Raw genomic sequence first — 21,119 nt, 5'->3', positions numbered from 1 at the left:
CTCTCCCGACCTCTTCCAGCCTAGCACACTATAGTTCCCGTAGGGTTATCATTGCCGGCAAGATACTGCTGAACAGTACGACACCACTAACCTAGGATCTGGTCGGAGAACACAGAGGGCATACTTTTTTTTTTTTTTTTTTTAAAAGGCATTTTACATGACCAGTACATCTCTAAGGACATCCTCAGGCTTCAGCCTTCCCACACAGTAAAGAAAAGCTATTCTCACAGGCAGCCTTATTCAAGATGACCTTAGCAAGAAGTCTGGACGAGCCTTGTGACACTGAGCTTAACAAAACCGTTTGCCAACATGAGTCACAGATGTCGTCCATTTTATTCCTCAGGTGGCTGACTGCATCTTAGGAAAGTAAGATACTTAAGAAAAAAAGCTTTTTTTAAAAAAAGAGAAATCTAAGTTTGGTTTCCAAAGTCAGAGCAACATCAGTAACTGTGCTCATTCAATGCAATTCTTCTTTCAGTGTGAAAAAATGTCAAATGCTAAAGTCATAATCCTTTCAAAGCAGCTCCATTCGGAACAGGCAAGACCCAGAATTAAAACCGTTTTGCAAACTAGAGAAAAGCTTCAGGCCGTTTGACAAGTTAACTCATCACTTCAATGAGCTGAGCTGTCTCCCTTTCCGTACTAAAGTCGGCTCTTCACAGGGCAGAGTGAGGCACAGCATGCAAGTTCCTATTACTCCACATAAAGATTAATATTAACTATAAAAATTCTCAGCCTATCTATTAGGATTACCAAGACACGTATTAATGTTGAGAATTAGCTACGCAAATAAGCATTACTACATATACTGAGTATTCAGAGCTTAAGTGCCCATAACATACAATCAAATCCGAGTCTCGTTGTAGAAAATAAAGCATACATCTCGAGCCTATAAAAACTAACAAGAAGAAATCAGTGTTTTGCTGCAAAACATTGCTTCGCATTGCAGCTAGTTCCAAAACAGCCAGTGATGCACTGCTAGAGGCGGCAGAGGCCGGCTTATTCAGAATGCAGCTACATAACAGCCAACTCCGCAATACTGAGATGCATAATTTATACAGAGGTTCACCACTTATGCCAGAACACAAACAAAAGTGCCATCAATATTTCAAATATCGAGTACTAAGCTGGTTGTCAAATGCAGCTTCAGCAATTTTACTTTCACTCTCAATTGGAGGAAACAAAACAACAAAAAAATCAGGGTGAACATAAGAATCACATGGGACCTGTGAGCACGGAGCCTGCTTGAGACCAGAGGCCTGAATTCTCCGACATATTGTTTAAAACTTAAGACAGCCTTAGCCAGCCAGCAAAAAAAGTCAGCTGACTTCCTTCACATATTAAATGCTAATTTGAAAAATAATTTCATAATACCAATATGAGACTGTATATGTTTATTCATCGTCAGTAATTTTTGTACACAAGGCAAATATTAATAGCTGAAAGGCAACATTTCTGCAGAGTATGTACAGAGCAATGTACAGGCAAATGTAAGAGGTTTTAAACTATTAGTCAATTTAACCATTTTATAAAAAGGAAGCGATGTTTCTTCTTCTATGACCTCCTTTAGAAATAATTTATTGCCAATCAAACTAAAGCAAGGAGAAAAAAAATTTACAATAAAAAGTAGTCCCTGGAAAGTTTATAAAAAGTTAAACATATAAAATTGTAAGCCACAAACATTTATACAAAGCTAATACAAATCTTGGTTTTGTTAAAGATCTATGAGGTTGTTACAAAATATATTTTTACATAAAGGCTTCACGTAAGGTAAGCTCTCACTGCTACTTGAAAGCGCAGGAAAGCAGTTTTAAATAGTCTGCAATTCATTTTCAAGTACAATGCAAAGAAATTGCAAAATGGCACTGTATTGCAATGGTGTGTAATTAAAAAAAAACATACAAACTACGTTAATGGTACCATCAAATAGGCAAGACCTGTAAAGTTGACTTGTGAACAATTCAGTATGGCATGAAACCTTCTGATCATTTTGAAACAGCAAACATTATTGTTGGAAAATGAATTTTCTGCAATCATCCTTAAAGAGAAATGCCTAGAGAAGTCTTCAGTCTGCGATGGACATGTTAAACACGCATGATTCTCAGCCCTTAAGCACTGAATTTCTCCTAACAATGAGACCATAACCTCACCTAGTACTGTGTTCCTGTTTTTAAATTAAAAAAAAGAGAAATAAAAAGAAACCTCAGACAAATCTGGGGCCCAATGGAGAACACTGATAAGATGCGGTTTGAGCAGGCGACCTGGAACTGTTCATCGATCCCACTCGCCAAGCGTCCCCAAGCTCGGGACGCCCACCTCGCCCGGGCAACATCGCCAGGACCGTCCCGAGGGCAAAGCTCAAAGCTGCTAGGAGGCAAATGAGTCTACATGCACGGCCCTCGAGAGCAATGAACCCACCTGATTTTCTTCTTTTTTAAAGAGCAGGTAGTCTAAAAGAAAGCTTAAGTTTTACACAAATTGATGGCTTAAGCTCCCACATAAAACAGACAAAAAAAAAAAAGGAAGAATTTTTAAAGCCCTCGTGAACAGGCACAGTTTTCCGGCGTCATACAACTAAGTGTAATACAGTGCAGCAGGGAACATCTGCTAAAACAACAGCTTCACCTTCACGTACATGAAGGGTGTGCAAGACAGCGGTAAATCTTGACAGGGTCATTCATCAGTGATCTCTCCAACAAGCTTCACTCCCCCGAAAGAGAACCAAGAGTCTCGGGAACCTTCCTGCTCTTCCCTTCTTCACTAGAAATCCTGACCCTGCACCCCACGCTGGCTTACGCTACCTACCTTCACTCTTACCAGCCAGTCATGACTCGTTTATTTGCTTCAGGATACAAATCAGTCTGTTCAACTACAAAGTCCTCATCTCTTGTACCAAAATTATATTCTGCCATAAAGAAATACTATTTAGAAACACATCTAAAGAGAAATACGACATGCTCCCTTTCAGGGAGCTCACAAGTAGCACGTTGGAAGGTGGAAAGCCCAATGTTGCTTCAGTTTGTTCAGCCAGAATGCTGTTAGCAGAGGAGCCATGTAAACAGCTACATCAAGATTAGTTCCCTCACCCCCTTAAAGAAGTGGGAGTGGGCAAGTGATTTGACTCAGTGATTTCATTAAAATCATTCATTTCTGCCTGAGATTCATATAGTGCTCATGTACCAGGACCTACTTTGTCAGCACTAACCCAAGGCCGGGGGTTCCAACTCGCTAGCTTGCAGCCCCAGCACTCACAGGGAAAGCAACCTGCATTAATTAAAACCACTTTTTTGGTTGGTTTTTTCTTTCTTTCTTTCGGGAGGGGGGTAGAAACCAAAGACTTGGTTTGGGGAGAAGCCTGTTGAATATATTATTTACTTTAACTAGTGTTAGGAATGCCCAGTGCCTTGGGAATACTGACAATATCCTTAGACTATCATCAGCTCTGAGGATCTTTAGCAAATTAACAGGTCCCTTGATGTAAAAATTTAGCATTTCATATAAATGAATTTGTTTAGACAGGCATATTCCTGGTAGTCTTCATATCATCCAATATCCAGTTTCAAGTCTTCTTTATAATCATCTAGTCTGCCATCCTGCCAAACACATACTACAGTCCCTCTCCAAATTAATTCTTATTTTAAACAGAGCAGACAGTCTCCTTTATAAGACATTTGTTCAAACAACTGTTAGCAATGGAAAAAAAAGCCTACTACTACTCTCATTGATTTGTTCCAATGGTTAATTGCCACCTCTAAAAGGGTGTGGATTTGTTCAACTTCAGCTTCCAGACAGTGGACTTTGTCATACACTTTTGAGGCTATTAGACAAAGGTTCGTTGCCTGCTGACCTAACATTTATAGCTCAACCAAATCAACCTGTAATCCTTCTTCAAAGAGGTAAACAAGAGAGCTTTTTGACCCCCACCACAGGCATGCTGTCCCATCTTTTACATAACCTCATTAATCTCTTTTGATATCTCTAGTTAGTCATCCTTCTTGAATTGCTCATACAGGAACTGAAGACATCGAACCAAAAGTAATCATATCCATGCCTAATAAGGAGGTAAAATCTACACGAAGTATGCCCATGCGAAGATCATATTTACTCTCTTGACATCCACACCGCACCCAGACTTCACGTTTAGGAGATTATGCGCTGTGACTTCTCCCAAGCGCTCTCCAGAATTCCTCCCTCCCAGAAATAGCGCCCCATCACATAAATCACAGACTGAGGTTTAAGACCTATGACTACGCATTGGACAATATCAAAAAATAAAGGTATTTCAAAGCACTTAACTAAAGTACACATACACTATTCTCCTTTCAGTAGAAGGGGAATGAGGTACAGAGATGTTAATACGACTTACAATCACAGTAAGTAAAAGGCTAAGTTCAGAAGACAGGCAGCTTTTCCATGTTCCAGCAACATTATCACACTTGAAGGGATACTGCTCAAAGCAGCTTGAATATTGTGTCACACCTCTTGCCACATTTGTATTATGTTATAAAAACCGTTCAAGACAGTATGGCCAGCATCATCATCCACAGGAATTAGCAGTTTCCATGGAGCAAAGTGGCAAGCAGAACAGTCTACAGGGAACTTCAGTCTGCAGGAAACCTGGTAGCGGCACTACTTTGTAAAATGCAAGCTGGTAAGCTTACTTTTATTTAGTAATATTCTGTGTGGTGTACGAGGATATCTGTTCAAAGAGTATTTTTTAGTCACGCGGTCATGTTAAAGCCCCCCTGCCCCTAAAAAGGAGAAAAAAAGAGAGAGAACTGCAGTGGAACTTTTGGTAAAATATTATTAGTCACAAGCAGTATGCTAGAGTATGCTGTGCAACATATTTGGCTCAAGTACACTTAGGATTTCTAGACCCAATTGGAAAGTTTCAAAGAGAATCTTGTCACCTGAAGCATCTTCTGCTGTGACATGTTGTTCTTTTTTCAAAAACAAACATTCACCTTAGTGGTGTTAGCTACACAAGGCCTCTGCTGGGAACACGCGCGCTCACATAAGGCCACTGAAAATACTGTAGGACAGAACACAAAGAGGCACTTAGGTTTGCGAGTACTTCTATCCATCACCAAATGCTTACTGATAAAGAATAGGCACGCTGTATTGTTATGAAGAAAGTAAAAACAAAACAACAAACCCCACAGTGATATATTAAAGCGCTTCAAGAACAGGTAAGGTACCTACATGTAACCTCTGGTTAGTGGAAATAAGAAATACAAGTTTAGCTTATTCCCCCTTCCCACATCAGAATTTCAAGAGAACCGTATCGTCGTGCTCTGTGCTTTGTCATGGCTCTAGGATGTAGAGTACTGACAAATGCAGTGGAGTGAAAGAGTGTACTGTGCCATTTACTACTTCCTAGTCATTAGACTTCTGCCTGCCTTAGTGCTTCCTGCCAGGTATGCCTGAAGCTCCCAATCTAAGTATTTTTAAAGCATGTCCTAATCAAAACCCATGCAAGGATTTATACTTAAAGAGGAAGTACGTTACACCAGGTATTCTAGCCTCAAATAGATGATTCCAGCAAGGATTTATGGAATTTCCAACCAACAAAAGACCTGAGAAATTGTGAGTCAGCTATGGAATCACAGTCTTCTTTATGAAGTTAGATGTGAAAAGTTTTTTTTTTTTTTAATTACTGCCAAAGTCTAACAATTACAACAATTTCACTGAAGTCTGGACTTGGAATTCTGAAGGTGGAATGAATTTTCTAGTTTTGGGGTTTTTTTTTTTTTTTTCTTTTTAGCATACATGCTCTTAAAAGGTCAAATTTAATCACTTTACAGGTAACTTAGACATAGGTCTGCTATAAAATAACAACTTGAGTCAACTTGAAGCTACACTGGAAGGGCTTAAGCCTGAATTTCTGCAGAAATTGGCAATAATGTGTTCAGCAGCAGCTTTTAGCCACATATCAAGAAGTCTTACAGGATCTGGATTTCTCTACTCCTGCTGTAAACTTCTAGTTAAAAACAACACACAGAAGTTATTCAAATAAAAATGTCTTTTTGCACATCACTGTAGCATAAGCTGCTTGAGGTTATCATGAAGGATGGTATCCTTGACATCACGGAAAACTAGCCGGATGTTTTCTGTGTTAATAGCAGTGGTGAAGTGGTGGTAGAGGGGCTTCTGCTGCTGGTCCCGGCGTTTGGTACGAAAACAATCCACTAGGAATTTTTGGACATCTGTTAAGCAGTGGGGATCCCCTTCAAACTCTGGAAAATAGTCTTTGATGCTCACTTTTTGTACTTTTTCCTCAAGCAAGTCCGTCTTATTTAAGAAGAGAATGATGGAGACATTGCTGAAAACCCGGTTATTGACTATTGTTTCAAAAATGTTCAGAGACTCTGTAAGGCGATTCGTTTGCCGATCCTCCATAAGCACTTGGTCAAATTCACTTGAGGAAACAAGGAAGAGTATTGATGTGACACTGTCGAAGCATTCAAACCAACGTTTCCGTTCTGACCTTTGGCCACCTACATCAACCATTTTGAAAGGAACATTTTTTATTTCGAAATCGTACTCGTGAATCCCTTTTGTGGGTCTTCGTGCCAGCAGAATATCTTGCTGTGATGGAAGATAATCCTAAAAATAAATAAACAAATAAATAAATAAAAATAAAGCAGAGTTTTCTGATTAGGATACAAGTCACAGGCATGGTGATCACAGCCAACTTGCAATCTAGAGAAAAGTTTGCAGAGGAATAGCATGCCGTTTGGAGTAAATATACCCATGCATGTATATTAACACTGAAGCATTTTGGAAAATCTGGGGTCCAAAGCAGGAAACACACAATATTAAATCAAAACACTTGCTCCAGAAAACTGTAGCTTTCCATTTGCCATATGACAAGCATCCATAAACAACACTGAAAGGTGTACCATCAATTCCTTATGGCAGTTTCCCTCATTCTAAGTTACTTTATGCTTCATCATCCTCTTCCCACAAAGCTGGAAAACACACTAGTTGCCAATGCTGAAGTGCAGCAAATGGGGGTCTAACAGAGTCAGGTTCCTCAAACCGATAACCAGTGCAGCACCCCACTCTAAACAGGAGCCCTCAATTCCTCCCACATTCAAATGCAAATTGTGCAACTGACTAAGAAATAATAATAGTAATAAAAAACTAGTGACATCAGTTTCACTGAACAAGTCATTTTTAAGATGGTCAATTAACCACGCCAAAAGAGCCAAACCTGGCCAACTTGCTGTGTTTGTGCCATGGACAGCTTTCCTTTTTTGGAAGAGCTGTACCTGTCTAAAAAGTTACTTCTGCTTAGCTGTATGCCACCTGTGAGCTCACACAGTCTGATTTTGTCCACAACACACTATGCTGTTAGTAGATCAGCGGAAAAAGCAGGCAGCTGAGGACAGTAGCCTTTTTTCCAGCAGTGCCGTCTAGGAGAGTGGCCGAGACGGCTGTTCCTGCATTTATACAACATGCTTTTTCCCCTCCTAATAAAATATGCAATATGAAAGTTTCTGTAGTTCTTATATGAACAGCCATCTTCAGTGAAATGCAGATGCTCACAGGAAGAGGTATTCTTATTAGTTTTTGTTGGCATGAAATTCAAGATTCAAATTGGGGCTTTCTTCATTCTAAGAATTGCACTTCCTCACATGGTCCAGGTTCTTCTGCTATTTAAAAAGTGCATCTATAGCTTAAGCTGAGATTTTCAGCTTTGTTGTTCACCTGTTACGAAACTCCTTCTTACATTTTTCCAGCATTTCTCACAACATCAGAGAGGGTGGTTTAAGTTTCAGAGTTGGAATTTAAGTCTCTTCTCAGTGAATGATCTGCTGCTGAAGATCTTCCTTTGACAGTGCCAGTTACTGAACTTGCAGCTTTTTATAACAACCTGTAAGATCATGGTCCAGAAAAGACCAATTCAACTAACAAGCTTGGGATGGGGAGGGTTGGCGGGGCGGGGGGAAACTACAGGGGAATTTAAATACTGGTATTGCATCACATTTCCATAGGCAGGAAACTAGAAGCTTACAGCATGCATATAGATAGGCACTCTATTCTAAACTTAATGGAGCTGGCAAACTTTGATCCAACGCCTTTAAAAAAGCAATTAAAATCATGAGGTAAGTATAATGATCCAAATATTAAAGGATCCTTTTGCTTTATTATGCAAGTTTGAAAGTGAAACTAGCTAAAGAGGGACTGTTTTGTCCGGACTTCTGGTCTCTTTATTCAAGTTGTCCGAGATTAAGGCACTGATCTTTATCACGGCGTGCAGTTACAATGCAGCTCTCTGAAGCACTGACTCCCCACCCTGCACTTTTTGCTGTAGTAGTATTTCACATCCACAACCTGCACAGTCTACAGGAGAGTTGAGCTGCTGAAGCAATACCAAATCCTCTTCAAACTGAGCAGCTTCTATCCTCTTTGCTGAGGAAAACAAGCAACTTTAAAAGGTAGTAAGACTTTTCTATTTATTCATTATATTTAACTTGTGTCTTTTCTACCAGAAATTGTTAGAAAAGGAGGACAATCGAAGTTAATAGAGAAATGACCATATCAAGTGGCACTGAGTACATAAGAAAGGATTTTGGATAAATCTGAGTGTTACATTTAGGAGACAGGATGTAGCAGGTTAAATCCTTATCCCATCTTTCAAACAGGAATGTGCATTATTTTTTATTCAGGAAGTTCATCTCAAGAAAGTTCTCAGAAAAAAAAAAAACACCTTAAGAGAGCTCAAGAGTTCTTAAAGTTAAAAAAAAAAAGAGAGAGAGAGATAAAGCCATATATACTTTCAATATTGAAACGAGCATAAAGCAAACTCACTTAGGAGTTGGCCCTGACTGTTTACCCAGCAAAGCTTTCAAAAACAAGGAGCTTAACCTAGAATTCCTGACAAACTCACTCTTCAATATGATTACTCATTTAAAATTGTTGCCATGCTTTCAGCCACAAATAAAACCCTTTCAAGCGCTGTTAAAGTCTAGGTGCACAGAAGATCTACCCTGTTTTATCCCAGATAATGGCTACTTTGATACAACAGTCTGCAATGAGTGCACTGGAACTAAAGCACTTGGTATAGAGCCATCACTTGACTTAGGAGACTAAATACAACTCCTAAAAAGAACGTTAAAATACTGGGAGATTTCCTGAAGGATGATTTCATTCTTATCTCCCTCATGCACAGACTTCTGGGATACTAACAGCTTGCTTCTATAACAACTCTGAATTAGCCCCTTTTTCCATTTTTACTTCCAATCTTCCAAGTTCACTGCTTTCTTTTTCACCTTCTTCCAGGTTTGCTTTTCTGTGCAGCTCTATTTGCCTGCAAGCACCTGCTCTTCCCAAGGATACATTTTGGTAGTGACTCTTAACACGCTACTTTAACTTTCTCTCTACTTTCTGTTGTCTTTGCTGAACAGTCTCCTTCCCCAAATTCACTACAGCCCCTTTTCTTCACAGGGGCAATGTTTGGTTATCAGGTAGTTCCTCTGGCCACCATGACAATGTTTGTCTTGTTAAAATTAGATTTAAGGCAAGAATAAGATCCAATCACATTATGCAAAGCAATGTCTCTTTACAAGACATTTTGAATAGATAGTCTAGATCACTGGCAGCAGAAGTAGAACTGTCACAAGCAGCGCGGGGGACTCGTGCCAGCAGGTTACTCTCACTCTGCTGAGCCGACTAAATGGGACCAGTAGCTTCTCTCCCCTGAAGGCTGCTGCCATCAGCTCCCTTTTGGCAACAGACACATGAATCAGAGGTCTAGCTGTTTACAAGCAGTCCAGCTGCAGGCCAGCCCACTCGTATCAGATATCAGATAAGAACAGTAAAATACTTACACTAGCACATTAGACAAGACTTGCATATAGATAAGAATAAACCAGAGGAACCTATTAAATCTTTCGCTCTCAGTAACTTACCCAGCACTTTTTCTACCAACTACTTAACATTTTCTATGACAGCAAATCTTGAAGAAGCCTCTGTATCTCAACAGCTTTTGGTCTAACTTTAAATCGGAAATGCTATAATTCACAGCTCATCCTTCCATGAGAACATCAGACCTATGATTTGTACGTGTATTTTGAACTAACCAGTGACTGTCTAGTCTCATGCATTAAGCAAAGACTGGGTCAATATTTCTGATCAAGAACTTTGAAAGAGAAGCTGCAAAAGTCTGTACCTATATGTACATAAATGTGTCCAAAAAAGTGGCTATGAGAAATCCACCATTAGCAGAAAATTCAGTTAATTCACTGAAGAGCTAACTATGCTTCTCATACTATCTCAGACAACTCAAGATCAACCAAAATTCAAAGACAGAATGAGCACTGGAATTCAAGCAAAATATCTGGAAATTGTATGCATCCTACAAGATGATCACCAGTGCTCTACTTTAGAAACACTGACTGTTCAAAGAAGAATAGACTGGCTCAAAATTAAATTTTTATCTGCTAAAGTGAAAAATGAAATTAAGTGGGCTGTAGCAGTATTCAACTGAAGTGGTTTGGATTCCCTCATCGTTTGTTAACCATCAGCTAGAAATGGCCAGGGAGAAACTGTCTCCCCGTGGTATTCAAATTAGCTTCCCATTTTAAAGGCACTTTTTCACATGCCATTTCTGCAATACGAGACTAATAAGTATCAACACACAACTTCATTATGCAAGCAGTAACCAACATTTCTATCAAAAAGGATTCTACAGCAGTTTTAACTTTTTCTAGAGAAAACATTCTATTCTGTACCAGGTTTGTTTATTTTAAAGTAGATACTGCACAAAGGTACCACTGACCTGTATATCGATTTAATTTACTGATCTTAACTGGATATTTGAAAAAACAAAAGCAGGCATGTTTGAAAATCAATTAGCTCTGGATGACTGAAGGGTAATATAGATCAACAGCTTTATATATTGACACTACAGAATGACTATTTCAAAAACCCTATCACACTGACAACTGTATAAGCAAGAAATGAGCATTTACTTTTCTTTATCTTGATAAATATTTAAGGGAGCTTTGCAGCGAGTTTTTCAACATACTTACCACACAATGTCTACATGCACAGAGCTAGCTGCTAATAGCCTACTCTCTTCAATCTTGTTGATCATGTTAGCTCTGTCTGGTTGCACCCAATATGGACTAATATAGCTACTGCATCAGATTATATTCCAACATCAAAATCTTCAGTCAAAAACTGCTATAAACTCCAAAAATCCAGCCTGACCTGACACTAAAGGCAGAATAACAGTTTCTTGTAAAAACATGTATGATCTTTAAATTTGGTAAAATAAACATGGAGATAAGTGCTATTTTAGCAATCTTCTGCCTGGATAACATCTGTAACTTGTTTTTTGTTTAATTTCCATAGAAGTTGTATTTGCAGACAGCCTCTTGGCCTTTGCTTTGCCTTGTGTTTGTGACATGTCAGTGACAAACCGCTGAGATAATGCGACAGGCAAAGTTACTGAAAATAAAGCTAGCAGAATAGCGACTATTTACAGTTCATCTGTTTAAAACCCAATGATCACAAAGACTATTTCAAATTCAAAACTAAATTAAATTAAAAAAAAACAAAACAAAACTTACTTGTTCTCCAAGTTTATCCAAGTTGTCCAAGAAGTATTTTACAGACTCCCCCTAAAAAAACAAAGCAAACAGTTTTTAAAATAAGTGGCACACTTGATCCCAACAGATTTAGGTAAATTAACTGGACTTTAGAATGTAAACTAAATATAACTGCTGCAAGCTTTAATCACCATCTTTTTTTAAAAGCAACAATCCTAAGAACACAACTGAATTTTTATTTTTAGGCCGCTTAATATTCAAGCTTTAAAGGCATAGGCAGTCACATTCATAATAGTTAAATTCTTCCCAAGTTCAGAATTGCTAAATAAATTCTATGGTGTTATTTTCATTGACTGCCCATGAAGCACCCACAGGGTCAGACACCTCTGTTATGAAAAGACACACATTCGATTCTTCTAGCCATATGAAGAGTCTGGATATACAGGCATTCAGATACGGAGATTAATCACTGGAGATCAGCTCATTTATAACCGCATTGCAATAAGATCCCATTTCTATGGGTACTGCGCCTGAGCACGGGAAATGTTTAGCAGAAGGGGGAAGAGAAAACTGCAACAGATGAAGCCAGAGCACTCTACTAGACTTTCCTGTCAAAGACCAGGCTGGACATTAACCCCTTATTCTGGGGGTAATGAACTGAGCTCCATGCTGCAACGCTGCATGATCTCTCTCCTACTACACGTGCTACCTTCCAAATTCAAGCCATCACTGCCACTGCAAGTAGCAATCACAGTTCTTAATCCCAGTAATGCAGAACTAACATTGGATTTTTTTGAAAGCCTGAACTACAGTCAACTCTCCAGAGCCCTATGAGCATGCTGGGACTAAAAGGAAGGAAGAACCTGTATAGTGCCACTGCTGAACCCGAGTTCACTTGCTATAATTTAAGATTTTTTGCAGCATCTTTCAGAGAGCTTCCTGGTCTAGGGCCAGACTGCTCCAGAGGCAATACAGCCATACCAGCATGATGCTGTACCCAAGGTAACAACCGCTGCGCCCGGCGGCACGGCAGGCTTCAGCGCTGCTCACCGCTCCGGCACAGCGCTGCCCGAGCACGGGAGCGGCACAGCCGTATTCCCGAGCGCAGCCCCAGAGCTACCAAACTCAGCTGGACCCGTGCAGCCTCCCTAGCACTCGCTCAAGCAGCTACACCCACGCTTCTATTTATGTCTGCTCCAGATAACATGCCCACGGAAAATGGCGGTTTATGATGTTACGCGACTCTGAATTACTGATTGAATTTATCGCAAACGAAGGAAGTACCTCTTAGGATTCTCAGCATCATGGCAGAAGCAGAAACATGCTTCCCTTTAAAAGCTCTTCATTATCAAGCTGTATCTGACTTTCTTAATAGTAAATACACAAAGGAAATCATCTGTATTCCCACTCGGGAGATGGAAGAACAGGAATTCTGGCTAAATTCTCTCGACGAGAAATCCGTAAGTATCCAAAATAGGGGCAGCTACATCCAAGTCAGAGCAGTGAGTTAGGACAGTAGTTACATCCTGATGAGGACTTTCCCTCCTCAGTTGAATTTGAACTCTTCAGAGTTATCTAGGAAGACTATGAAACCTCAGTATTAAACTGTGTCATCTAAACAGCAGCAGGACAATAATGTAAAGTAACAGTCCAAAAAGGCTTCTGGCGGACACATAACCCAGGTAGCTTTGCAAGTTCTGCAGGTACTAAAAACAGTCACATAATGAAAGTGGATAGCTAACCTTTAAGCGTGCAATTTGAACATCAACCTTTAATTAGGCAAGACTGAGGCTTCCGTTGAAACATGCCTTGAGCCTGACACACCTGCAGGGACAGAGTCCAACACAGATCTACTACCTTGTTTTACCTTCTGTTTGTCTTAACACTACCTATTTTCTCTCTGGTGACAAGCTGCAGCAGTACAACTAACCATTTTAAAGTCTGCTTGGAGCACAGTAGCAACTGCTCACGATGACTGCATTAAGTATTTTATGACTACATCTTTTTCAATACTTCAGAAATCCATTCTAGTCTCACTCCTGTAAGGGAAGCATAGGGAAGAGAGCATTCCCATTTTACAGAAAATAAAACCATACAAAACCTTGATGTACAAATCTATCAGGAGCACTTTTGCTTCAAGCTTCCCAAACAAGAGAAACTGTATTCGGGAGGCCTGAACTGTGATCCTAAAACCACTGTCTTTAGCTGAATGCTAAAGACAAAATGTTTAAGGTCAGACTTAATTTCTTTTTTAGATTCTAGGAAGAGTTGACAAAAACACAGTACTATCACAAGTCAGCCACATTGCAGATTCAGCAGCTGTAGGTATTTATTCTAAAATACCTTGGCCTCAGAGTCTATAAGTATGTATGTATGTATGTATGTATGAATTTTAATCTTAGACAGCTCTTTTTATATTACTTCAGTAATGTCTAGTCTGTAAAGCAGCATTAACCCTGCAGTGCTGGAACGCATGAGTTACTGCCTCTCCTTTAAATCCTGGTTGCTCACTGCTCCTGCAGTGAACTGAGCTGTTCTAGCACACAAGCAAACCACAGCCTGTAAAGGTCACAAAACAACACCAAAAGCAGCTTCCCAAAAGAGGGGATTTCCGGAAGACATGAATGCAAAACACATCACATCAGCCTGCAGCAACACTAGCACTCTAGACCCACACATGCGACAGCTAACTAGCAGTCAAAAAGCACACTGAGAAGACCGCCAAAGTTTTGAGACCATCATGTGTAAAGTTTCATGGCAGATAAATATCACGGTGGGTATTTTGAAACTGAAAAGGGGTTAAGGTAGAAAGGCATTCACTTACAGCATAATACAGTCCATAAAGCAGTGATGTACCAGTTTTCCTCCTCCACATCTTCAATTTATTTGCTGGGTGATTCCCTTACCAAAATCTATTCAGACAACTGATATGACACACCAAGCAAGTGCTTGTCAGCATGACTCAACCTAACATTATCTTTAAGAATAAAAATTGTTCATTCACTGACTTTTTCAACTTGCAGTCACTGAGAATTTACAAGAGCTTTAAACTCCTCATCTCTTTCCTTCTTATTCCAGACATCCCTGTACATTGCACAGCCTCAAGCCAATGCCGTAACCAGAGGTAATCTTCCATCCGACCGGGACATTTCCATGCTAGTGGGCTAAGCACTGCTAACTACAGGCACGCTCTCGAACTGCAAACTACCATGACCAATAGATCGTTATCAGAACATACTACTGCAAAACCAGAGTTTTGACCCATTTTACATAAGCCTCACAAAGGTGCCATTACAAAACAATCAGGCAAGACTTCTGATCCTTTTTAAAGGGGTAAATCTTTGGAAAACTGTTCTCAGTATCATATAATATTGAGAGAGAGAGAGAGAGAGAGAATGAATCAAAACAAAACCAAACCACTTCACACCACCAAGGAAAACCTTAATTCCAGCAGTTGTTAAAAGTCAGTAAGAGGATGATCTATTTGCAGTCCTATACAACAAAAACCTGCTAAGCCAAAAAAAGACCAAAGACAGTATTGTTTCTATGTCAGCCTACTTTGTCATGATATTAGATATAGACCCAGATCTCACATTCTATAAATCGAAGACAGTGGCTGTTCAGCTGCATTCAACAGTTGTCTGTTGAAATTATAAAATTTCCCTTCAGGCTAACTGCAAGCTATTTGGTTTACCCGAGATGACTAGAAAAGTGAAACTGGGTTTCCCCACCCTGCTGCACTAGCTGCCGTCGGCTGACTGTGCCTCACTCGTGCTGCGTTGTCACAGCAGCCGGCCTGCACCCGCATCCCCGCCGCGGAGCCACGCCAACGACAAACACGACAGCAGCTTGAGGAGCTGCAGGTCTGCAGCTGTTAAACAGGTCACTGGCCTTGCAGTAAATTCCTGTTCAGGGCTCAGACCCATGTTCTGGGAACACGTATGACAGAAAATCAATCAAAGATCTAGTTAAAAGAGACATACATATGGTGATAAACTGAACTTGCTTAGAATGGCTCTTCTACCAAGAGGCCCTCGAACAAGTCACAAAGCCAGAAAGACCAGATCTACAATTTTATTGTTATGGTTAAAAAGTTACAAGGCTTCTATCAAAGTCAGGAGTAGTGAAAAACACACATACCATTTACAATTATTTTTGAGATCTACTTACAGAGTAAGGATCAACTATTCTCAGACAGGTACCCAAAAGCTCATCCAAGCTAAATATAAAAACAGGTAAGTCTGCTGAGACAGCATGGCCCCTTTAACGCAGAGCTGCTAACACACCCACAAAAGATCACATATTGCATAACACAGCATGCTTCTGGTCAGGTTATATGGAGGTCTTAACCTAGCTGCAGGTGAATGCTTTTTATGTGTGCCTGCATGTGTATGTGTGCGCTTTTTTTTTTTTTTTTTTTTTTTAAATGCAGGTGAACTTTTAAAGTCATTTTTACAGTCGAGCAGTTCTGAACTGCAAACCTCTGAAGTGTGGTTTAAGGTTAACAATAATTTGTTTGTTACACCACACAGACCATACTATTGAACCTGTCCACTACCCATTTCCTTGTATTGAAATTAAAGCATAGGCCCAAAGATGCCAATATCAATGGTAAAGCAAAACCTAGGCTTAAATACATTTCTGGTATGCACACTGACGTACCGAAACTTGAAGCAATAAGCACTGCAATAAAGCTATTTCTTGAAGATAAACCAATGCAGTAAAATGAATGACTTGCAGCATTAGAAGATTGTGCTTTTGCACCTTTAATATAGAATTAAAATAAACCATATTATCTTGGACTTTAAGCAATCACTTTGATTGCTCGTAGAAGATGCACTTTTTTGTTTAAATGGAACATATATCTCAGCTGTGGCCCTTCAGCCTCCTCCTGATTCAGAAATGCATGTAAACCACAGGAAGTTGACTGTTAAATAACTTTATTCATAACTGTCAATTATTCCATTTTCAGAAAGGTTTGATTCAAAACAGCTTGTGTGCCGCCTGGAGTCTTGGGATCCCTACCATAGAAAGTCGAGCCAAGTTATTTTATCATGAACATACAATTGATTAGAAGTTACCAGAAAACACATCTAAATCATATTCTTATCAAAGTACTTAGATGTTACAACAACAGCTTCCCCTACAACACTGCATTTATTTTTACTTGTTTTGCTCATGCCTGCACAATAAAATACCTTCAAGTTTTATGTAATGCACTCTTTTTACAAATACAAAATTACAGCTTGTGTTGGTCATTTACCTATAAGACAGCAGCGCATTAAAACTGCTCATATGTGGCCTTCTGAAGTCCAACAGATTTATTTATTTATTTATTTATTTTTAAAACAAACAGAACACGGCACAGAGAAAAATTACTGTCTAAAATGCTGCTAGTTAGTGCCTAAAGCAAAGTAACCACAAAAATACTTTGGAAAAAAAGAAAAAGACTAGATGAAATGCACAACAGATGAACCTGTCTTTTAAACCCAGGAAGTGACACCAATTTACTTGGTTTCCATGAAAACACTGTCAGTAATCAGAATATGATTTGTTGAAACCTTTAATATAGCCAAATTGTTTTTTAGCCTTGTTAAGGGAACATATATGGTACATTTTTTGCCAATAGCAATAACTAAAGAAAAAAAACATCAAATAAACATTTAGTCATAAGTTTTAAATAAAGAAATGTACAATTTATCAAACCATCTAAGTTTGGCTGCAAGTTCGGTGGAACACAGAGGTGACAAGACTTATTAAGTATCTGAAAGAATAAATCAGATATTTAAAGAAAACAAGAGATACAACTTGTTAATTGTAGATTAGAATTATAGCAACCACTAAACGTTTTCTCTTCCTGACCTTACCCACATTTCTGGGAAAAGAAAGGCAAAGATTTCCTCTCTTAAAAAAAGCTGAGCTCTTTTAAAAGCTTAGTTTGGAGCAAGGACAGACGATAAATACAACATTTTTAGGTTGGTGTGCCTGCCTAGATTGAGATACAAGGTAAGCCATCTGTGACAGGAAAAGCAGCCCTAAGGGCAAAAGATGGGGGAATAACCAGAGTCATTAAAATTCTGCATCTCTACAACACCCTAATAATCTTTGTGGTATACAACTTCATTATGTACGGTTTGGGCGTTAGAGGTTTAATCCAAATAAAAACATATTTGGGGATTTTGTTAAAGAATCCAAGATAAAGAATGTTTAACTTTCATTTGCTTGAAGCCCCACACATGGCTGCTCCAAAAGACGACTGACTGTGAATCAACACTGCTGCTACTGAAGTTTCACCAGATGTCTTCGAAAGCTCAGTAATAAGCATGGAGGCAATTCATGGAGGGATGTTTTGGTCAGATCAAAGCAGATTTATTAGTGGAAGAGGCAGTCAAGAGCATGAGAACCCTCTCTGCCCCCCCAAACCAGTAATGTTCAGAGCATTACATGAAAGAGGCAGATGATCCAGACTACATTTATGCCACGCTTCAAATTAGGTACTGATCTCAAATCCAAAATTCTCTTGATTGTTACACCAGTAAAAGTTGAGCCAAGTCTTATATCCAGATCTTAAATTGGTTCCGTTCCTTTCACTGGCCTCAGACTTGGCGATAAAAAGACTGACTCCTTCTCAGCTTTCAGGTTTCTACAAATTAATTCTGCTCATTCACTCCTCCCAGTGCTTTCTAATGAGGATTTCTCTTGCAAACATGCCCCAGTCAACAGAAAAGGACAAGACTTTTATCCATTCTTAGCTCTAAATTGCTTAAGGAACTGAGTTTAAAAACAAAAATCCAAATACCAAGCAAGTTGCTGACCTTTTATTATAAAATAGGAAAAGTATCTGCTGAAGTGGGGGGGAACAATTTGTTTCCCAGTTGCCACTCCTCTGCTTTAACACTTGATATTGTTCTTTTTTTAAGCCCTGATTTTCTTAGCAATGTTTCAAGAGTTTACAGTAAGAATATACAATAACTCCTTTTTAAAAAAGGTGCTACAGTGTTTAGGGCAGAGTGTCAAGGTAAGCAACAGTACCACTTACTTACCAAACTGCAATTCTGGGTCAAAATACTTGAAAGTGTGCTAACACAAAACGTTTCCTGGAAAGAAATGTTTCCTTTCTCTAAGTGTTAATTATGGCCAAAGTTATGTTAAAACCAGCATAAACTGGTACTCCCACCAAAACACAGCCGTCCTCCTTCATGCCAACACAAGCCTTAGTGCTGCCATGGGGTACAACCAGATCAGTGAACTGTTCAAGGTTAAAACTAATCCTTCACTCTCCCCTCCCTAAGGAGAAGGGCAAATTGCCTTAACATGGCACTGCTGTCAATGGAAACATTAATGGAACCACAGCCTTAAGAGGGCTAAAGTGCAGATACCTTATGCCAAGATCAGACATTTCAGGATCTCCTACCTTCTTCCTTTCCAGCTCAACTGACTAGTTTAAGTCTCATCTGCCCATTTTTAAAGGGAAAACTTAAGGACATAGGGACTAACCATAGCTTTTTAGTAAGACTGGACAGTTTTGGTTACAGACTACATTTGTTTACAGAGGAGTACAAAATAACCTCACTCCCCCCAGCACATGTCACAAATGCGTCACAGCGCATCCCACCTCTGCTCAAAACACTCTCCTGTTTCCTCTTTTCGGCACTTCCTGCGTGCAGCTCTAGCTGTCTCTGGCTTCTTTGCAGAGCAATCAGAACTGCGTCACACAACGCTGAAGAGAAAACTTTCTTGCATTCGGTCAGACAAACTGAGCATCTGTCCTAAAAAGGAGGGCTGAAGTCTTGACCCAAGAAAGTAATCTTTTATAAAACCTTTTAGTAACGGAATAGGATTTGGTTCTCATTTGGTGGAGGGCTCTCACTATCATGAAACTACAAAGAAAACAAGAAACGGAGGAGTCACACTAAGTTCATTTCATGACTGACGTTTTTATCTTGCATAAGGGTGTTAACAGCAAAAGGTGAAGGAGTTTAAGACGGGTTTTTAACCCAATAATATCCCTTTAATCTATTATCCCCTATTGACTGTGTAATCCAATTAATCCATAATTCTCAAATTGTGGAGAACAAATGAAGGAGCACAGAGCACGCCAACTCGAGCTACCTAGCAGCACCCGGGAGCTGCTGGACACCCAGGAGTATCTGCCACGGCTGCCATACCCAAACGGCCGCGAACGGAAAGAGAGGAAGTCAGTCGAGCCACGTGCAAGTGATTCTAGTGCTAAACGCTCCAAATAAAGCTCCAGCATCAGGTTTTGCTCCTGCTTGCACTAGCCTTCAAATTGCTTAACATGCAAATTTGCTCCAATCAGTAAAGTATTTCCATGATTTCAGATTTAACATGCTATGCCAAATAACCCAATACAGACACGATCTAGTACTAAGCAGAACTTAACCCACATACTAATAGGCTACAGAGCAAATTGTTCCAGTTCAGAACTGCTTTCCCAAGAAGCAAAAAAACCATTTTTTTTTCTTTAGCTAAGGTACTCCTCCATTGCCAGGCTCTCAACAAAACTCGCTCAAAACCATGAAAATTCAGTACAGCTTTTAGGCAAGGTCAGGAATAGTTTGCCATTAAACCATATAAAACTACAGCTTCTTCCATACAAGACACTCAGTTATCCTATTTTCAACTAATTCTGAAAGACTACTTGAAATCGGAATGCACCATATGCCATTAACAAACGAGGATTTTAAGCAGCTCTGGGTAGTTCTGGGTTGTACAAACTGATATTCTGCTTGTGTAATTCAAGAGCAAAACTCAGGAATCTGTTGTTCCCAAAACAATCTCCCGCCCAAATTAAAAACCCTAGAAATATACAACATTTATACTGGAGTAACATACATCCTTAAGATCACTGTTCCGAAATATGAAGCAGACACCAAAGTCTATTGCAGCCTCTTCCAGAGATCAAAGCCAGGTTAAGAAATACAACAATTGATATATGGGACACATTCTGCAGAGCCAGAACATCTAGAGAAGATGCTTCTGTTTGCCAGAACCTGAACAGAAATCAATCCGTGAAAGCAAGTTAGGATATGCCGTCCAGAAGATCAGTCGCACTTTCTTTCCTCAAAGGTTTATTCTTCCCCCCTTCTCTCCCTCACAAGTATTTATCCTCCAAATCCCTCTTCCTGATGGTTTACTTTAGGAAAGACACTGGTACGTTGCGAAAGATTTTCAGATTTCATTGATTTCAGGTCATGGCACGTATGGAGACCTCGTAGCCGTCATATGAAAACATGCACTGACCAAGATGAAACAGCCACCTCCCAATTACTATTTACACTCTGGGAAGCATCTATATAAACTTCAGATGTTTTGCACACAAAACAGACTGGAACCAGACTGTAAACATTTGCTCTTCTTTCAGTGCACTGACCCACTGGCTCCATGACTTCATATGTTTGCAACTCAAACTGCATTTAATCTAACACTGAAGCAGCAGTGAGTCTGCAAATCTGCCATCCATCATCATTTAGAGCTTTACTTGCTTCCAAGTTGTACAAGACTGGCAAAGGCTCCTAAAAACACGACAAATGTTTG

At 39.6% G+C, this 21,119-nt stretch overlaps 1 protein-coding gene across 1 annotated transcript in view; it reads right to left on the bottom strand.

The window, feature by feature from the left end:
• Positions 1–1,379: 1,379 nt before the first annotated feature.
• GNA13 (G protein subunit alpha 13) overlaps positions 1,380–21,119 on the bottom strand; it is a 31,246-nt gene continuing 11,506 nt past the window's right edge. Inside the window, exons 3-4 of the mRNA XM_026099025.2 lie at positions 11,583–11,633; positions 1,380–6,606 (exon numbers count right to left, since the gene is read on the bottom strand). Coding sequence (XP_025954810.1) covers positions 6,034–6,606; positions 11,583–11,633 — 624 coding nt within the window. The 3' untranslated portion in view covers positions 1,380–6,033. The remainder of the gene's footprint in view (positions 6,607–11,582; positions 11,634–21,119) is intronic.

Source organism: Dromaius novaehollandiae, chromosome 18 (assembly GCF_036370855.1).
Source record: "Dromaius novaehollandiae isolate bDroNov1 chromosome 18, bDroNov1.hap1, whole genome shotgun sequence".
Lineage (NCBI taxonomy): Eukaryota > Metazoa > Chordata > Aves > Casuariiformes > Dromaiidae > Dromaius > Dromaius novaehollandiae.
The sequence above is the reverse complement of the archived record's forward strand: the minus strand, read 5'-3'. Positions and strand labels throughout refer to the sequence as shown.